Genomic DNA, 21,586 nt, shown 5'->3' on the forward strand with positions numbered 1-21,586 from the left:
GCATATCTCATGCTCATTTGCATTATCGATGACTTTGAAAAACAGACGTACAATGAGAATGGCCATGAAAGACATAAAGGGTGACACGAAATTTAATTGCTAATTTCCATAGATGATGAACTTTCCTAATTAGGGATAAATATCTGAATTGATTTGATCAAAATTGACGAAAATTGGTATGTAAACTGAAGATAATATGCTTCAACATTTTTTAAAGATATTTAGCATTTTTACTTTAGCCAACTCCTAATTTGCATATTCAATGAGCTTTTCTAATTAAAAATATATACCTGGATTAACTTTATCAAGGTTTGTGAAACATGCTATGTACATCGATGATACTAAGTTAAAACAATATTGAAAGTCTGATATAACATTATTGAAGTCATGTAGAAATTTTGCTTCAGCTTATCACTAATTTACGTATTTCACGATCTTTATCACCAGGGAAATATATCTTTATTGAACCGACCAAAGTTGACGAAACTTCCTCTGTAAATGTACATTCTATGATATAATATTAGCAAAGGTCGGTTTATACTTTTTAGAAGATCTAATTACTGATTTACATACTGACGAACTTTTCTAGTAAGGGATATATTTTGATTGACTTGATAAAAGTCGATAAAACCTGCTATAAACATTGATGGTACTATGATAAAATATTAATGAAAGTTGTTTAGCATTTTACATCAGCAAGTTACTAATTTTTATATTTAACTAACTTCTCCAATTAGAGATATAAGACGGAAAGCTGTCGTAAAGGTTACGAAACTTACTATGTATATTGATGAGACAATTATGTTGTATAAGTGAAAGATATGTTGCATTTTTATGTCAGCTAATTAAATTTGCATATCTAATGAGCTTCCACTGTTTGGCATATGTAGCTAGAAGGAATTACCCAAAGGCACTTGCACTTAAAGGCACTTGCACTTACACTTGGTGATATAATTATAACAGTCAAAGAAATTTAGTATTTCTATTTTTAACTAATTACATTCTTGGAATTAATCTTTCGTGAATGTAGATCATGATGTTGTTCATAACACTTTCGATGAAGTTGCAATTATGTGGCGAAAGTTTACATTTACAGACAATTGCAATATACTGAAACGTGAGCATTTTCAGTTCATATCTTGTAGCACTGGAGATTTATTTGACATACCGTTCTTTATAGGGCCTATGGTCGGTTGAATATCAGGAAAAAGTAAACCTAATATTGGGGGGTCTTAGGATCAGACATAGACGTTGGAAGGTCGAAGTTCATGCTTAGAAAATGCTCCTTGACACTCACATTTTACACTTCGGAGAGCTGTTGTGTTTTCTACACAAACGCAGCCACCCAAAGCCAATAGGTGAAAACATAAAAAAGTAAATACTCGTTCTGATATAAGCATTGAAATTTTCAGTGCTTTCAAGAAGAAACAAAGATTTGAAGGACAACTTTTTATTTATTGCATTGCAGGTCACCAAAGAAGACATCGATGGTACTTTTGAAACCCTTCATAAAACCACTCTATCCCGCTATTTTTATCACTGTTGCCGATGCCAGATTCTGCTGATATTGCATCTTATTGCAATTGTGGTGATATTGTTGTATCTATTGGGTGTAACGATGTTGTATATCGGTTACCTATCACATGGCACCCCTCCCTGGGCTACCGGGGGTGAAGACGACCCTCCAAATCTCGTGATTTATTGTCTTTTAATTGTCATTCTGATCGTGCTACTAGCAACTATGGTCGTGGTAAGGCCTGTTTTAATGAGACTGTATAATTCATTTTGGGGGTCACCGACGTGAAAAATGACGAATTAATATTTTATTGTGTATGTATAAATCCTTTGACCATCTATAAATAGCGCGTCCATACAGACAGCTAGGCAGATCGACGAAATGCGCATTCTTACATACAATATGCGGAAACGGAAATATACGAGCATACATGGGAAATATTTGCATTGCATTAAGTTGCACAGAGACACCAACCATCTGATTTTGTATAATTAGGAATAGGGATGTTTTACAGGTAACTATTCAATGCTCACGTATATTAAACACTCATCTGGAAATTTCCGTGTCCTCCCCACCCCCCTGACTTGAAAAAAGTTTTGCATCTCCAAACTTCAAAAGGTCCGACTGCCACCGTTTTGCCACATTTTGTTTTTTTTTCCTTTGCGCAGACTCACGAAATAAATTGACTCATACTCCTCGCTCGCTGGGCCTTGACCCTCAACGATTTGCTGGGCGAACTCGCTGCTTTTGTTCTATAATCGTAAATGGTGTGCAATATTGTCGCAGCCAAAACGGGCTGTGAAAGAGCGTATGCATTTCAATGCATTTCACTATATCCAACAAAACTGTTTAATTAATTAGTAATGTCCCCAATCCTTCAGTCACTTTGCTGGGCAATCGTGTAAGTGAAAATGCAATTAATGAAGTGAATATACACAAAACACGAGATGAACACTGATATTACATTGCGACGAATGTGAAAACAGATTCTGAGTAAATGTAAAATACACTGCTTTATGAATGGAGATGTATTTTATGTACTGTACACTACTTCATATGTTCTCATTCAGTTGAATGTTGCTCGTTCAATAACAAGTACTTCGATCCTTAGTATCAGCCTTCGATGCCATATCATATATAGCGAATGAACGTCAACATTGTATCTTCACTTTTAAAAGGTTGTTTGCCCCTCGGAAGTGAAAGACTTAAACCTTTGCTCGAACTTTACTCAAGCAAACTTTAACAAAATCAAGAATATAAATCGGGTATAACCATACCAATTTTAGTACTAGAGAAAAAGTAAGTTAATATTTACCGATATTTAAAATTCAAAATCTCTACAGGGGAAAAATAATTCCCGATTTTCGCAAAACTAAGCCGGTAAAAACTTTTACTCCACAGGCTTCAAAATGAGCCCAAACGAGTGGTAGCCCAAAGGGAAATTCTAAAAGTTTGAGAGTCCGAATATCTGTCCCCGCCTTGAGGCACCGTAGTTGCAGCCCCTGGCCGATAATAGTTTCTATAAAACAAGTGCGTTTTCTCAGTTTTCTTCTTCGTAACCCCATAGTATGTGGAAGATCGAAGTATTCAGTTAAAATTCAGTTATCAACAATGACATTTGACATTAGTTGAACATATGCATTTCGTTATGACTCGAGGTGGAGGAGAAATAGTATTTTACAAACAGACACATGAAATGTTGAAGCTAATTGAGGTTTTATATGTAACAAAGCATATTTTGTCTACTTCGGTTGTTGCTTAGCCTTACTGTGGAACAGACAGGGTTCCAACTTTTTGCATGCATAAGAGTTTTCCATGCCTTAATACAAATATTCATTTTTGTCGTCAGCGATTCAGAGATCCTTATAATGATTATAGTGTGACAACAGTGTAATGTCTTAGGTACTATTACGCGATGATTGTGACTTCAAAATCATTATTTTATCCCGAATACGTTCGTTACAGGTGAAAAGGATATTAGATCAGGCTGAAAGAGCTATCAACTACGACCTTCTGAGTTACGATATCATCATTGGATACGTGAGAACTAGATTCTGTTCCCAGCGAAGGGTATCCTTTACTAATTTCTTCACTGAGAATGTATTGTTGTGTTGATATTTGATATTGATACTCGGTCATCACAAATTTCATTCTTCCTTCTATGCTAAAAAAGGCTTGTTGGCCATTTCTACTCATGGGACGTCAGAAAGAATGTACGATATTGGCGGCATACTTTTTCAAGTTGAAATGCGAGTGAAAGTAATTTATTGGCCATCACAGATAAAGGTGACGGAATTGCTCTAATAGCTTGACAAGAAAAAAGACGTTTTCTTTAATGCTTCATTACTACATTAATGTGGTTTTGGTATCCACCGTTAAAGTCACAACAGGTGCTACCGTCAATCTTTTGTTCTGCTTAGCGCCCGAAAAGAAAACATACTGATAGCCTGGTCAAAAGTTACACATGTCAAACAGACGAGACATGGTGACGTAATTTCCGGCGTCAATTAAAAGACAGCTAGCGAGATCAGGTCTGCGGTAACAAACACAAAAAGTTCGGTATAAAAGTTAGCAACGGACATGCCAGCTACATCTCAAACACAGATAACGGTTGAGTTTGAGGCTTTACGAGGGTATATTAATTCTTTCTGCTCCACTGAATTGTTCAATAAAGTCAATCAATGATCGGAAGTTTACAATTAAAGAAATTAAATAGTGTGTCGTACGTTGTGATGCATTGTGCTTTAACCATACAAGCGGTGTTTAATATACATACTTTGAGTTTCTTTATCATTATTAATATATTTAAGTATTTATTACTTATTTATTTACTCATTAACCTGTCATCAGACTGGTAAAGTCAACCACCATGATGGAAAATATTATATTAGAAACACTGCAGTACCCTATATCTATAACGATATCATTTTTTATGAGAAATAATTGAGGAAATAGGCTAACTCGAGGTCTGTTTCCTACACATCTAAGTTTTTCAGAGTTATTTATGCTGTTTTAAAGACGTAGCTCAACCTCCGACACACATTTAATCAATTTGATCTAAGTTTTTATGGTAAAACAATGGGGCTTGTATCGAATGAGCTCTGACATAAATATCCTGGACAATTAAAAAAGTAGGCACAACTTTAACAAAGTAATTTGATATTTTGAGCAAAGGGATGTACCGACAAAATACAAATCAAAGGACATGAATATACACAAACCACTGTTCACTTAGATAACTTAGCAGGCAACGACCCAAATAGATTCATTAGACAAAACGTTACAGAAAATTATAAAAACCACAATTATCAGAATTTAGGTAAAAAATAAACTTACATATGACAATGTTTGCGCTTAACAATATCTAATTGAAGAATCATTGCAACAGAAAATAATGTGCAATTTCGATGTTACGCTTTTCTTAACTTTTTTTTGTCTAGCTTCATGTGGTTTATTTCAAATCCTCAAAGTGCTTGGTAAGTATGAGCAAGTAGCTCGGTCTCACATTTCTCTCGTTTTGGATGAAGAATACAGTTTATGAGTAAATGACGTAACAAAGTTGAATAAGCAACTCCCTCCGGCCGTGAAAGCTAATATTTTATCCTTCATAACCTTCCGAATTTTCCCTTGTACAAATACCATAGGATGCGCTGGAAAGATACTTGAAGGCCAAACAAACGAAAGAAAAGGTATGTTTCTGTCGAGTTCATCAACTTTATTTGTTATTAAGTTTTGAATTTTGTACAATGTACTTATTGCAAGTGCGTCGGTGTGTGTGAAATGGTTCTTCCACAGTCATGTCAAGTTTTAGATAAACCGTATTATAGTCTTTTTATCGCAAGGAAGTATGAATAATGTTCATAACTGTAGTATCACAAACTCTGAACAGACGATTGCCTTCGAGGAATGTACTGAGAAAATCATTTCACAATGGTTACCTTGTCATTTTAGCTTGACATTAGTACACATCCACCCGTATTTATCTTGACTTTCCTACCCGAGCACTAAATCGTACATTGCTAAACATATAACAACTAAATACTTGCATTTCAGATTTCGGAGTCTAGTGGCACTTCAATTGAAGACAGCACTGCCAATGAGTATGATACCAATGATTCAGAAACCACTCCCGTGCTTGATACCACTGATTTAGAATCAGGAACTAAAGTAAGAAAACGCGCGCGCGCGCGCGCGTGTGTGTGTGTGTGTGTGTGTGTGTGTGTGTGTGTGTATACATATATTAAACTATAGATAATTATAATACATGCAATATATAATCATATAAATATTGATACTAGACGTTTCTGATACGTATCTATGCAATAAACACACGCATGCATATATATATATATATATATATATATATATATATATATATATATATATATATATATATATAAGTATACAGATGTCCTCGTGGGAATTACAGTGCTCGATGCGGAAAACCAAAGTTTCATAAATAATAAAACAAATTACTTCAAGTACAAAATCATAATATCTGGTACTTACGTTTCATGCATCCTGCAATCTTAAGACAGAAGTGAAAAGATTCCTAGCAACAGTCTTATTCATATGTTTTGAACGTACCATTCTATGTGTAGGTAGTGTTAAAATTTGATATATAATATTTGTTTAGGTGGCTACATTTTGAAACCAACTCAGAGCGTTTATTTAATAGCGTAGATTTGTCAGCGTTGATAATTTGCAGCATATCTGATATACAAAGATTACATCGCTTCCCTATAGCTCGATGCTTTGTCAATATATATATATATATGTATATATATATATATATTATATATATATATATATATATATATATATATATATATATATATATATATATATATATATATATATATATATATAATATATTAAGTTCTCAAACATATCCTGTGACGAGACTACGGAGCGTTTAAGACATATAGAGTGGACATTTTGACAAGTTAATTATATATCAGCTTAACTTCGAGCCCCGGCATGGCTATGGTGTTGTGTCCTTGAGCAAGGCACTTTATTCCTCATTGCTTCTCCCCACCCAGGAGTGATGGGTACCTGGTAGGACAGTGGTTGTAATGTGTGCGTTTAGCTCTGCTGCGCTTATTGGCTGCACATGTGAGCTGTTGTTTGCTTCCCAGGGAGTTGAGTGGTATCATATTAGGTCCAGTGACCAGGGGTAATAATAATTGTAAAGCGCCTTGATCACATGAACTTGTGGATATGAGCGCTATATAAGAAACCATTATTGTATTATTATATTAACTTGAATCATCCATGCAAACATTTCTGCAAGTCAAGAGTTCATAGGTCGAATAATTTCAAAGATTTTCCTTTGTCATAGTACCAACACAGATGTAAAATCTGTACGTTTTTTCTTGTGTTGGTTTACCATTTGGTTTTCTTTATTTTCCAGGAAAAAGCGCGAAAGACCATTGCTAAGATTTGTGGTGACTACGTCCGGAAAGTCAATAAGCAGGAGCTACGCAACCCTGTTAGAGGACAACGCCACACACGACAAGGACTGTGCCTCTGTCAATATGTGGAATCTGAAAGTTCAAGGAGTTGGTCTGATGTGTTTGAGAGCTACTGTGACAATCGAAGACGAGACAACAATGGTTTTCTAAAATAAGATTTCAATATAAACATTTGACATACTATTCACAGACTAGTAAAAACTAAGGATCAAGTCTGCATTCATTACTCTTAGCCAAACTCAGACTTTGGTTTGAACTATATTCTACAAAAGTTTGAACGTTTATCATAGATGGTAATATTTAATAAAAAAATAATACCCGTAATAATTGTGTTGCATCACCAAAGAAAATGGTTTCAATGCATGTAGTATAAGAATGAAGCTAACAAAACGTATTTAGTTGTGAATAGCAAAAAGTGCCCCGCGATGTTAGAACCCATGATCTTGCAGACGTCAATGGTGCGACTGTATCACCCCTATTTGTAACAGTCAACCCTATTTGTAACAAAACTTAATTTTCAAAAATATTTTCTCTATTTGTTGAAATATTGATAAAATATGCATATTTGTATGTTTAGGGGCAATTTTCTTTTTTGTCCTTGTCAAAACTAATTTTTCCGAACTTTTTTTCACAAACTGCTTTTGTTACAAATTGGGTTGATTGTTACAAATAGGGGTGACATGTCAACCCTATTTGTAACAATCAACCCTATTTGTAACAAAACCTAATTTTCAAAAAAACTTGGCCGTATTTGATGAAATCTTGATGAAATATACATATTAGTATGTTTGGGGCAATTTTCTTTTTTTTCCTTGTCGAAACTCATTTTTTTTCCGAAAATGCTCGTTAGATTAAATTTCGTTGTGCAGGTTCCTAGGGATAAGAGGCCTACTCGTAAGATATAATCAAGTCGTGCAGATACATGCCAAAAGTTTGTTTCGGGGCAATTTTCACCAATTTCGGTAAAAAATGTTAAAAATCTTGTTTTCTGACCGAAATCATACTAAACCTATATGGGGTTAACTTTTGTTACAAATTGGGTTGATTGTTACAAATAGGGGTGACGTGTCAACCCTATTTGTAACAATCAACCCTATTTGTAACAAAATTTAACCATTTCGTAATAAAACCTAATTTTTAAACAAACTTGGCCGTGTTTGATGAAATCTTGAAGAAATATGCATATACTATTTTTTTGGGCAATTTTCTTTTTTCCTTGTCGAAACTTATTTTTCCCAAAATGTTCGTTAGATTAAATTTCTTTTTGCATGTTCCAAGGGATAAGAGCCCACTCGTATGGTATAATCAAGTCGTGTAGATACATGCCAAAAGTTTGTTTTGGGGTAATTTTCACCGGTTTCGGTCAAAAATGTTAAAATCTTGATTTCTGATCGAAATCTTACTTAACCTATATGGGGTTAACTTTTGTTACAAATTGGGTTGATTGTTACAAATAGGGTGACGTATCGACCCTATTTGTAACAATCAACCCAATGTTTGATCATAGTGTCTTTGATGTACATAGAAAGTTGTATAATCTTTTATTGAATTAATCAAGATTATTTCCCTAATTAGGAAAGTTCATCAAACATGCAAATTAACAATTATCTTTCATGTTACCCATTAATATCTTTCACGGCTTACATATCCTGATGTGAGCAACATTTCTAGCAAATCTCATCAATTTGTGTGCAGTCGTTCTCAATGAATATCCGTTTTTTCCAAAATAATTAATTATGCAAATGAGAAAAAAATATGCAAGCCACACCTACCAAAAACTAATCAGTTCTTGCCGTTTGCAAACCGAAACTATGTACGAGATTTGATTCTAGAATTCTGATATGATAAGCCGTTTTGAGATCTCGGGCTGACGGACAGACGGACGGACAGACAGACAGACAGACAGACAGACATCGCTGCAACATTAGCTCACGTGTGTGAATACGTGAGCTAAGGATGAAGAAGCAGAGTTTTTTCTTGTCCTTGCTAGGTATCGTACATTTGGAAACCATCAATTTGGCGTAGCCTAACTTAGTCTACCGTTACGGTGCCTAAAATTCAGTATGTAATGCAAACAGACCGTTGAAGGTACTGCAGTGTAAGGGAAGGAGAAGAAATTCCTCTGATAGTGGTAAAAATGAGGTTAACATTTGTATGTGTCAGCAACAAAAAAATTTGATGGATCAGTTCTGAATGCAAAATCCAATCTCATGGCTTATAAAAAGTTTAAGAGATGTCAACTTACAGCGTCCAGATTTTTCGAGCTATAGTGTGGTTCCGATTTTGTCTTTTTTCCCCCCCCTTTTTTTTTGGGGGGGGGGGGTCCTTTACTTGTGCAACAGTATTTCCAAAACATCCTGTCCCCATCTCTCGATATCCATGTGTTGACTTTATCTATAAATTGACCATTCAACCATCGGTTGCCGGAGTGTAAATCTGTCTACTACATGTGGGCCATTTGTCCGTCATAATACAGGGAGTGTCGGTGTAAGATTGAATCCCTTTTCTGTCAAAGATCACAAGATCACGGAAACAACTATCCAGAACTTATGGTGACAGAGATTTTAGTGTGTATGCCCCTAAACTGTGGAATAGTTTGCCGTCCGAGTTTCGGATGATAAAGAAATTCGTTCTTTTTAAGAAGTCTATTAAAATCGTTATTTTTCGTCAATGCTACTGCTGACTTGGTTATAATTTTATCTGCATTTTTTTTATTTTATTTATTTTTTATCATTTTTAGTGAGATTTTTAAAATACTTTCTTTGCTGTTTTAGGTGCGATCCTTTTTTTTCTAGATCTTAAGCTTGATTGTTTTTATCGATCGGTTTTAATTACACTCTTTTTCTCTGAGTTATTTTGTATTTTCTTTATATTTTTTATTTCTATCAGTAATTTTCTGTAATGTACAGACCACTGAGACAAGGTGTGTAGTGGTCTTTAAACAATAAATATTATTATTATTATTATTATTATTATTATTATTATTACAAGTTTAGGGGCTATAAGTATTATATAGAAATCTAATAACAGTTCATTGAAGCTGTGGGAATTCTGAAAAAGAGGTGTTCGAATGCAGGCCCATCGTGGAACAAGGCACAGCGACTGTGGAGAGTCTATGCCAGTGTAACATCGCTTCAAAACGTACTGCGCATATGCGAAACTACTTGAGAAGCGTGGAAACAAACACACGTGTGAGTATTTGGAATGAATGCCTTGTAAACGTATCTTCAGCGTGGCATTTGTAGTTGTGGCGAAAACCATAAACCCTCTCCCTGTCCTGACGTTGTTGTTTTTTGTTTTGTTCATGTGCATTAACTGTAAGCAATCGAGGAAGTTTTGGGATGGAAATAGAACAAAGGCACAAGTTTTTTCCCGAAATCTGTGCTGCAAATATAACTTCACGCATGCGCACTCGTTTGTCAGTGTAGTCTGCCAATATGAGCATGCGCAATTGAGTCAACGTGCGCGTGAATGTGTAGTCTGTATACTATGTCTCGCTCGTGCAATATCATGTCGTTGAGCTTTGCATGTTGACAGAAACTGGAATTACTGCAGAGAATACTTTTCAGGACATCACATGTGAGTCTGTAAGGTAACAAGTAGGACGTTTAGGAAATCCTTTCAGTTAAAGTTCACGCCGCCTGTGGCCATTTGTGGAGTATAAGCTTATACGTACCTGGAGCATATACAGTATTTCTATTGTACTGTATTGCCGGATAATATGCAATGGAATTTGCGTTTCACGTCGTTCAATCATTCAGATGGAAATGCCGACCTTCTCCAAACTTGGAAAAAAAGGGTGATTGACTTTGGAGTGCTAACTCTTGTATAACACTTGTGCAAAAATAAGCGAGTCCACAGGCCTTTGGCGAATCAATAAATGCGTTTTTACCAAGCGGAAAGGTTTAAAAATGCGTCCGTCACTTTTGGACGAGCTAGATGAATGCAGTCAAACCCAGCTGGGCATATAAATTTGCCATAGTATGACATTGTTCTGGAGACTACCGGCCGTGCAGTGGAACTTTGCAACAAAGTTTCAATAACTGAACTGACGTACTTGAATGACAGGCACAGGAAACGATGGCCAATAAAAATGCATTCTTGTTGCATTTTGATAATAATGTATCAATCACAATGACACGGAAATTTTGCCTCCTCCCAAGAGAAGGGCCATGGTCTATTTAGCCATGCTACAGTATGTCTCAGTGCTGAAAAGGCCACATTGTTGTCATGTTGTCATGGCGACTTTTAAAATTTGCATACAACTCTGAGAGTGAAACAGGTTGTTCATAGGTCACAAAAATTTTGAGTCCCACTGTCGTCCATTATACCTGTTTCCTTGGGTATTAAAGGTGTGCAAGTATACACATCAAAAGATGTGGGCAGAATCTTGTAAAATAGCCTTTTCTTGTCTGGTTAACGTAAAATGATACCCCTGATCCAAAATATGCATGGGCTACCAGCCACTGTCATCGGGCGGGCGCGGGCTACCAACTTCAAAAAATGGTAGCCCAAGTGGACTACCAGGGAAAAAAGTTAATTTCGAGCCCTGGGCAGTATTAAACATGAAACATTTAACTTGTAATATTTCCCCCTTGTCTTGGCCTGCTGGGTTTAAAAAAATGTTTAAAGGTATACAGGCACCATGTTCAAATTTAGCCATTGCTACCATGGAAAGGGGAGATCTAGCTAATCATAGAGTTTATGGGGTCACGCCAGGTCACACAAAAAATAATGCACCACTACAGGGCCACAATTTTACTTTAGTTAAACAATCAGAAATAATTTGTGTTCATTATTCTTCCTGGAATGAGGCAAAGAAATCAAAATAAATTCTTATAAAATGAACATTAATACGTCATTAATTATAAATCCATAAAATAAAAAAGTACCAGTGAATTATGTTTTAAATAAAACAAAAAAACTGTGCACTACTGTTACTGCTTGTGTTAAATAATGATGCATTGGGTGATAAGGGGAATTGGGTTCATAAAATTAATTTGAGATTTTAGTAGAATTAATTTTAGCACATAAAATTAATTTCAAGGCATAAAATTAATTAGATGAATGCATAATAAGTTAGTGCTATACTCTATAACACTTATTTTGGATGACTGCATAAAACAAAATTAAAAATGCTTGAAAAATTATTTCTGGTCTATATAAAATAATTCTAACCACTAAAATTAACGGAAAACAATTTTGATATACATTATCTTTATTATCTTCCTAGAATGAAGGCAAAGAAATTACAATTATTATTATTATAGAACAAATGTTAAAAGTTGTTACTTAGAAATCCATAAAATGAATAAAAATCTATGAATTCTGTATTGACATAAACCCTCTCAAGGGGTCTATGGTTTTAAATAAAAAAAAAACTGTGGTTACCAAAATGGTTACCATGGCAACATAAACAAAAATGAACATGGAGTTCATGCTGTGATAAATACACTTAGGAGAGCATTTGCATAGTACTGGGATTACTTTTAATGGAATTTTGAAAAAAATTGAAATTTTAAAACGCAAATAGGTTACTATGGAAACACAGGGCAGTAAAAATGGATATCATATTTTGTCTTTCTAACCTAAAATAACCCTGATTACTGGATTTTTACACTGGATATTTGGTCTTTCTAACCCAAAATATCCCTTTGATATAACACATTCTGTTGATTACTGGATTTTAGGTGGAATCTTTGAAAAACTGGTAATTTTTACTCCTGAATGGTTGCCATGGAAACATCTCACATTAAAATGAGTGTTATTTTTTATGTGCAAACCAGAAAAACCCTTATTATCAATTTTTTACATCAATCAATAGTTCTTTAATAGGAATTAGGGAAAAAGTAACATTTTCAATCCCAAACTGGTTACCATGGCAACTCGAAACATTAAAATAAGTCTGGTTTTTGTGTTGTCTGTCTTGAACTCCCCCACTAGATAATTTTCATATCAATGGGATATTAGAAAAACTGGAATTTTCAACCCCTAAAATGGTTACCATGGAAACATGGGGCAGTGACATCGATATCATATTTGGTCTTTTCGACCCAAAATACCCTTATGGTGAAATTTTCACGGAAATTGAACCTGTTATTATTCGCGTTATTATTTCTATATAATACGTATATAAATTATTATATTGGAAACCGTTCGTATTATGCAAGACCTCTCGCCAGGTTGTTTGGCAGTTTAGCGATTAAATTGTACAGAATCAAACAAAGTGGGGGCTCACAAAGACCGAAATCAAATATGTCACTCACTTAAGTTTTATTTATAAGAGATAAAAGCTCTCCACGCCATGCCTAAGATCCACCTCCACGGCCTATTCTTGTCTTCGCCGAATGCTCAAGTTCAATGAATTGATAGTGCAAGTAAAGATAAATAGGCATAATTCCTATGACATTTGTGTATTTAAACCGGTAAAAGTATGTTGGCCATTTTGTGCTTGGTGGTCGGCTAAATTAAAATGTTTCTACTATGTGCATTCTGTAGAGGTTGATTATTCGTCTCGACAATTCACAAAAACCCATTCTTAGATTTACATGCAGGGCATTGTATTCGTATTGTATTCTTATACAAAGACACTCATACATGCCAATAACAAACTTTTGAAATTGCTTGAGAATTTAAACGTTTGTTATAGGATCTGAGTAAACTTTTATAATTGTTATAATTGTAAATAATAAAATTGAGAGAATATCGATGGAAACTTTTATATTGTTTAATCCATGTAACAGATATTTGTACATTTGGAAACTAAAATAGTCAATGTAACGTTTATTCGGCCAGCAGGTAGACTCACTAGAGCATAAATATTTCCACTGTAAACTAGTTGTCATATGCTGCAATAGAATAGTGCACATTATCATGGAAAAAGTGGAGCAGATGTCAAATAAGGTCATCAAAGATAATATTAACAGAAGTAAGAGACAGTATCATAGATAATGAGCAAATATTTTTGATTCGCTACTTTATTCTGCTTGGAAGATTGGTGTCCATAAATACTTGATGACTAACACAAAGACACCGATAAAGATAATCTTCAAAAATGAATTGGTGTTGAGATACAAATTAGAGAAGCAAACTGCCCAAAGGGTTAGTATATGCAAAGCTCTTGAAAGCAATTAATATTTTGTTGTAATTCACAATACTGTACCTATTTTCAAACAATTCGCTAATGCTATTATATTATACATAATTTCTGTGATTTTATGATGAAATTATTTTTTAAAAATGTACGAAATTTCACTAAAAAATTCTGTTGACCATAGGTTTGAGTTATAATCACAAAATCTGAATAACATACATCAAATCATCACAAAGTTTCGCCTTAAAAATGCAAATGTATACACATAGTATTGTAAAAGCACTGTGTGTTATCTCGCTAGATGTGTTTGAAACTCGCCGACACAACCATATCATATATTCCCAGCAACCCCTGTCTAGCTGGTCTAAAGTTTTCCGATGAGTCAAATAAAACAATTTCCGGCCCTGCTTGCCGATGACAGATACTGTCTATCTGCCTTAGAATAACTTACTCGCGAACAGTTTTTGTTAGCTACTTTTTGTGTCTTTGACCTTTCGGTGAATAAACGAACTGCTTTTATTCTAATCTGACCGTTGCCTCCCTCCAACTCTTATCATGAGCATGAAAGTGAAAGTGTATAATTAATGGCATGGCTACGCCATGCTTAGTAACTGTCATTTAGGACAACTACAGATAATGCATGGGGATATATAGCAATTTTGCGAGACAGACCAACAATTTAAACACAAACCTTGCAAAATCCTCTGCAAGCCTGCTGCTATACCATTTGTCATTGCTATCTTACTGTACATTTACGCCGTTGATCATGATCTGTAACTCGAATAACAGGATCCTCTTTTAGTTTCTGGGATTATACCTCGGGCATTCTCACACGTCCTGACCCACTTAAAGTAAATTTCCGGTTACCGTTTCATTTAGTCTTGTTTTATTATTATTATTATTATTATACTTTATTGTCCTAAAAAGGATAATCACCTTACAGCCCCATTTGCTGTATTTGTGCACACCAACATGGCATCCAATTTTTGGAGTTTCTTTTTATTCCTGTTATTATGAAATATTTTCTTTTAAACTGTTACTATATTTCAATCTTTCATGATGGCTTTTGTCAATTAAATTCAGGCGCTTACGAGTGTATTTGAGGCGGCCATATTTGAGTTGCAACTCTAATTTTTATAATACCTAAGTTGTGCGCTCGTCGCCAATGTGTAAAATATTTTCTATGATCACACTTCGGTATGCAATTTTACAGAAGTTACATTTGATTTCAAACCATATGACATAAAACTGGTCCAATAATCATTTTCATTCAAGGTAATACATTACCAGGTCCATGGGACATTTGAGATTTACAAATTTAAGTAGGACCATCCTGAACCACTGATAGTTAGTGGTGGTACCAGGTGTCCGGAATGGGTAAGCGTACCCTGCTAGCATGCTACACCCGTCAGGATTGGTCCCAAAATTGTCTAATATTGTATGAAGTGATACAGTATATAAATCACTGTTATAAGTCAAAGCCGGGAATGCTGTCGCTAATCATTTGAGTGACCGAGGTGTCATATTTGGCCACAATGTCATAATATCGACCGTAGAACTTTTTGAAAGTCCTCACGAGTCTTTTGGATGTATATCCCTGTCTCACTAGTTTTGATACTAATAAGCTGTGTCTCATTTGAAAATCCGCGTAGGAATCACAAGCCCTACAATATCTGAGAAGTTGAGACACATACACACCATAAGCAGGTGCAGATGGAATATTACTTGATAAGTGGGGATAATTTATGATTTCAAAATCAAAATAATCCCTTTTGTCATACAGCTTAGTGTGTAGCCCATTAGTACCCACTTGTAGGAACAGATCAAGATATGAAGCTGAGTTCCTACTCTCAGTTGTTTCTTTGATTTCCAATTCATCAGGGTATATATGATGTAAGTAATTTGATATGTCTGGATTGTTTAGACTAATCAGATCATCAATATATCTGTGCGTGTTGTTAAAACGCCTTGCAAGTTTTTTAGACCCTGCTTTGTAGAGAGATTGTATGAACTCTGCTTCATATGAATAGAGAAATAAGTCAGCAAGAAGTGGTGCACAATTTGTACCCATTGGTATGCCGATAGATTGTTGAAAGGTCATACCACCAAACTTAACAAATATGTTGTCGATTAAGAAATTAAGCATGTTAATAATTTCTTCATTTGTGTATTTGTGCTGGGCATCCATGTTGTTACTAAATAACCTGACCCATGTTTGATGATAATGTATTGGTACCTTCTACTGCCATTTTTATGCAGGAAAGCTTGTTTAACAAGAGATGACAGCCTTGTTTTAAGTTTATCGTGGGGAATTGTGGTGTATAGTGTGGAAAAGTCAAATGTTCGGATTGACCTGTACTTGTTTTTCTTGACGTTTAAATCAAGCAACAATTCCTTGGAATTTTTTAATATCCACATTTGATTCAACCCACTCGTTTCATACACTTTGTCACAATATCGAAAAAGACCATTTTTGATGGTTGTTAAAATTATAGTCAATAATTGTGACAGATGTTTAGTAGTGCATTTGCTTGATCCTGCAATAAACCGATGTTTGTAAGGGTTCTTGTGCAGTTTAGGTATCCAATACAACATAGGCAGTGTTTTGTCCTTCTCTTTCAAAGGAATGCCAATTCACTGAGCATAGATGAATGGTTTGAAAAAATATCTTCATCAGAGAGGGTGGAAAGAGATCAAAGCAAACGCAAAAAGAGTACAGCTAATGGGGCTTTAATGTCTCTCCTTTATCCTGTGAGCTTATAAAGCTGTCAGTTCGTGATATAGCATAAACAGATCGTGACAGGTTTCACATCAAGCAAATAGTAGAAATAGCCACTATGAGAATCGACAGGTGGGTTGCAACGCCGTGTAACCTTTAACCCTGACTTAGAGTGTGTTTCAAGACCACAATCTGGCACGAAACGGTATGTTTTTGAAATTGGAAAGTCTTCGTCCGACACGTTCGTGAAATCTTCGCTCAAACACATTCGCTTTTTTTTACGCGCGGGACTGTAGCGCAATTAATTGCATAGCAGAGGCCATTCACACGACTGGGATCCGTCGATGGATAACTCCACCGTCTACATCAGGGAATGGACCCCGGCCGATAATGACATGCTTATGTCGGTATGGTTCGAAACAGGCATGTCAACGAACCTTGTACCGGAGGAAGGCATGAGAAAGTTCTATCCGATCATGCGTCATAAACTGCTGCCAAAATGGGAGAAACATGTCGCCGTTTCCGGTACCCAACTCGTCGGTTACATTGCATTGGAGGGGAACTTTGTGAATGGTCTATTTGTTCTGCCGGAGTTCCAGGGCAGAGGTATAGGTCGAAGGTTACTCGACAGAGCTGTCCAAATACACGGCCCACTGAGAGTGTCTGTGTACTCCAACAACACAAAGGCGAAGGAGTTCTATGAGAAGTATGGATTCGAAGGCACTGAAGAACGACATGAACCCGATTTTGATTTGATGGAATGGATTATGGAAATGCCAAGTGCGCCATCTTCCCAAGAACAGCAAAATTTCACCAACCTTTCGAACGAGTCTCTTAATCCTGCTCTGCCGACGAGTAACGGTAACGAGTAACGGTAACGGGAGATAACCATTGTCACACGCCGCCGAACAACTTATGTTGACCACACAGGACCATAGGTGTGGTAACCACATCGTGACAAACTTAACCTTTTATATAAACGGTTGAATTCCATTCTTTGCGATAGTATGTGTTTTGATAAACTGCACCGCTATCAAGTGCGACATTGCCACTGAAATGTACTTGATTGTATTTCACTTTTCCTCAATTTGAAGTAATCGCCAACAATAAACTATAGAACGAGAATTCGATCTTTATTCGATAACTTTTGCAACTTTTTTTTCAAAGGGGAATTAAATAGTCTCTTAGAGAGATACTTTCCTTGACATATCTTGACATATATACACACTTGCAGATGAACAAAGCCCAAGTTCGCCTTTGGCAGAACACAATTGGAACTAATTTGAGATAATTGGATCTTCATATTTTTCAAATTTATCAAAAATGTTAGGTGCCCTATAGCTTAATGTTGCAATTTACAAATTACTCATAAAAACAAGTATATAACGTTAAATGAAATGTGGATGGGGTTACGTTCGCAGATTCAATCGACACAACTTAACCATCCAATTATCGCAAATTAGTTCCAATCGTGTTAATTGGTAACTGTCCTAATTCATGAAGAAAGGCGATCCACTGACTATAGTTGGGACTTCAGTCCAGCCTTTTATCATTCTTGTCCGTTTTTCTGTTGTTGTGCATTTGCCCTGTCAATTTGAATTGAATTTGACGATACAAGGCGCGAACTCAATATGCCGATGTGTCTTAGGATACCTACCGTGTGCAGTTGTCTGTAAACTGACACTTTTATGTCTCGTTAAAATCAATATCACCAGTAAAATTCCTAAAATTCAGTAAAGCCATTCCAGAGGTCGTTAATATGTGTAATCGGACATAAAACTGCTGGGGCTTTTAGTTCACTCATACTTTTTTTTGAGTAACATCGAAGCCAGATTTCGTCGGACTGGTAATGGTTGGTATATAACCGCAAATCAAAACGTCACTAAATAAGCTTTATGCAATTTAGCAATTACCCGATACGAAACTGTTTTTATCATCAACATATTTCTGTCTTCCCAATTTTTCTCCATGACCGGTTGTGAGGTGGTAGCTCTCATGCTTTCGACTATTTTTCAGTATTTCCTCTCAACGACCGGTCGCCATGCAGGTGGTGGTTGTTAAGTGTTGAAATTTCCCCGACATTTTTCTACACCACCGGTCTTTGGATCCTGGCTTTCAGGCCTTTTATATTTTTCAGTAACTTTTCTTTCTCCGCGACCGGTAGAGGTCGTGGCTTTCAGGTTTTCAACTTTTTTCAGTATTTTCTCACCACGACCGGTCACCGGCGAGCCCTTTTCCCGTCTGACTTAAGAACAATAATTTGTGCACCTTCCTGTTTATCTACGAATTCGTGAATATTTCAAGCGCGCACTAGTTTTACGGACGAGATCGTGACACTATGCCTGTGATCTACACGCCTGTCTTATTTTACTACCAGTGGTACGGTGTGGTCTTGGCTTAATCAATTAATCCTCTGATACGGAAAGCCGATTTTCCAGTTGGCAATGTGTGTACACAGGTCGGATAAGGACTGTTAAGTAATAAAGAAAGCATTCAGACGGTTTGAAGTCGAAATTTTTATTTGAAATATCACAGTCATAAGGACTTATATGTAATAAAGAAAGCAAATAATTCCCGTGTGTATGAGTGTTATTTGTCCATGTCTACCTTGAGTAAAATCAGTTCCCATTTTCGTTTGTCTAACTGCACAAGCAATAGAATAAGAGTCACATTTTATGTAAATTCAAACACATAATTTGGTAATTATACATGCCACAGTCAGTGATTTCACGACTTTTATTATCAGTTAGGACGAGAGACGTTACTAAACCATAGAAGGCGTACGTCGTAACGGCATCACTTGCGCCAACATGACATACTCCGGGTACGCGAGTACTAGCTATGTGGTTTGAATTGCGTTAGGGGTAGACCATTTGATATCCTGGAGGCGGTCTGGAAGATTTTCAAAAAAAAATATTCCCAGCGAATGTCAATGAAAAAACTTCAGGCAGAGGAGGCTTAGGAAAAAAAAGGATGGCTCACTAAGGTCAAAGAAAAAATCAATCAAAAGTTACTTTCTGGAACATATTTTTTAATTTTCAGGGCGCCCTTCGAGACTGTGTCAGATACACAATGGTTCTTTGGCCGAATATGTTTGAGGTATGCTATATTTATATTTTAATGTCTTCCTCATATAGCTCGATCCCAATGGTATAATTGTGGTCAGTACATGTAGCAACTTTTGACTTTTTAAACTTCTTGTTCTGTTCGGTAGCTTATTTCTTTCCACTTGACTTTGATATGTAAATGTAATTTTCGATGTAAACATAAGATAATAAAAAGTACAAGGATTCTGCGGCAATGTTATTTTGCTTACCTTTTCCTATTTTTCGGCCACAACTCATCGCACAATACCATAATGCAATCTGTCACCTCCTCGGTACTACAAACCACCAAACTAACAAGATTGCAGAGCAAAGCAAATATTCATCTGGCAAAGAAAATTAAAAACTTAGAAAACCTTCGTGCAACAAATCGAAGTTGGCGATTCGAATTACCTAAACCGAAACTATCCTCTAAACCAAACTAATTAAAAGGCCGTCTACAGCAACTATTGTTAACAGACCCACGAAACCGGGGAAAGGCTAAATACAGAGAAATAAATGTGGTATATCTCAAAATAGCCATCATGCTTTTCGAACACACCGGAAAGCAAGCGCTAGTATTGACCCGAAATGCATTACAATGCATAATAATTAACACAAAACCAAAGTTCGGGTAATCGATGTAAGTGCCTAAAACAAAGTAATCGTTGACAGATTAATACAAAATTTATTGTTAACATAACAAGCACTAACCACGCTCAATACATGCCTCAAAACCAAAAATCATAGCGTCCAGAATTCTGGTTGACGCTGGGTCTGATTATTGATACTGATTATTTAGGAGAATGCGTAAAGAAAGCTAATTCTACAAAGTATTTAAAACATTGGATTGCCTCAATAACAAACTTATCTTTTATTGCAAGAAAATATTTTTTCATAGTCCAAAATACCTGGCCAATAGAGATTATTTCTTGTATCTTTCAACAAAATGCTATCTCCGACATTAATTTGTTGTTTTCTTTGCCTTGTTCAGTTTCTCTGTCCTCTTTTACACAAGGTTTGGCAATCTTACGGTAAACATAATATTGCAGAAACAAAGTTTTGATACCCTTTATGAATACAATGCATTCTATGAATACAAACGATTATCTGATAAAATATATTTTACTCTTATAAATGTTAAATATTAAGAGAAGGTCATCGGGGTATACCATTATTAGTACACGAGATCTACAACAAAACTGAATTGTTGTAAATTCGTCCTTTATTATAACAGAAACATTTTAATTGACGTAAGTACAATAACCATTTTGACACTTTACCATACCGTATTCAGGCTTTTCATTAGAAGCCGAATGGCACGGCTGGCGAGATCATTTCTCTGGCTGTAAAATCTCAAAGTTACAAACAAATAATGAATGGATTAAGAAAAATACTGACACTAGCTGTTGTTGTGCTCAGCCGCGCTTGTAAACTTACGCAAAACCTACTTTTCTCTCTATGCGAGGAAGCGTTCGTATCCGCGGCCATTGTTTTCTCATTCAACCCATGAGTACTCTGGCGAAAACCAGCCTTGCAAAAAAAAGAGCGTCGCGTCATATCGAACTTCGAAAGTCGACGTTCTGAGAGGAGTGGAACAAGAAAAAATTGTGAAATATGTAAAACTTCTGAAGAGAAAAAAAGAAAATTATTTTGTCAACAAAAATGATCAACGTAGATTGTACATAGCTGAGTGGTGGT

The 21,586-nt window shown here is 35.8% G+C and overlaps 1 protein-coding gene across 1 annotated transcript in view; it reads left to right on the forward strand.

The window, feature by feature from the left end:
- Nucleotides 1–1,619: 1,619 nt before the first annotated feature.
- LOC139140501 (uncharacterized) overlaps nt 1,620–21,586 on the forward strand; it is a 172,617-nt gene continuing 152,650 nt past the window's right edge. The window contains exon 1 of the mRNA XM_070709807.1: nt 1,620–1,750. Within this exon, the coding sequence (XP_070565908.1) occupies nt 1,742–1,750 (9 nt within the window). The 5' untranslated portion in view covers nt 1,620–1,741. The remainder of the gene's footprint in view (nt 1,751–21,586) is intronic.

This window comes from Ptychodera flava, chromosome 9, assembly GCF_041260155.1.
Source record: "Ptychodera flava strain L36383 chromosome 9, AS_Pfla_20210202, whole genome shotgun sequence".
Lineage (NCBI taxonomy): Eukaryota > Metazoa > Hemichordata > Enteropneusta > Ptychoderidae > Ptychodera > Ptychodera flava.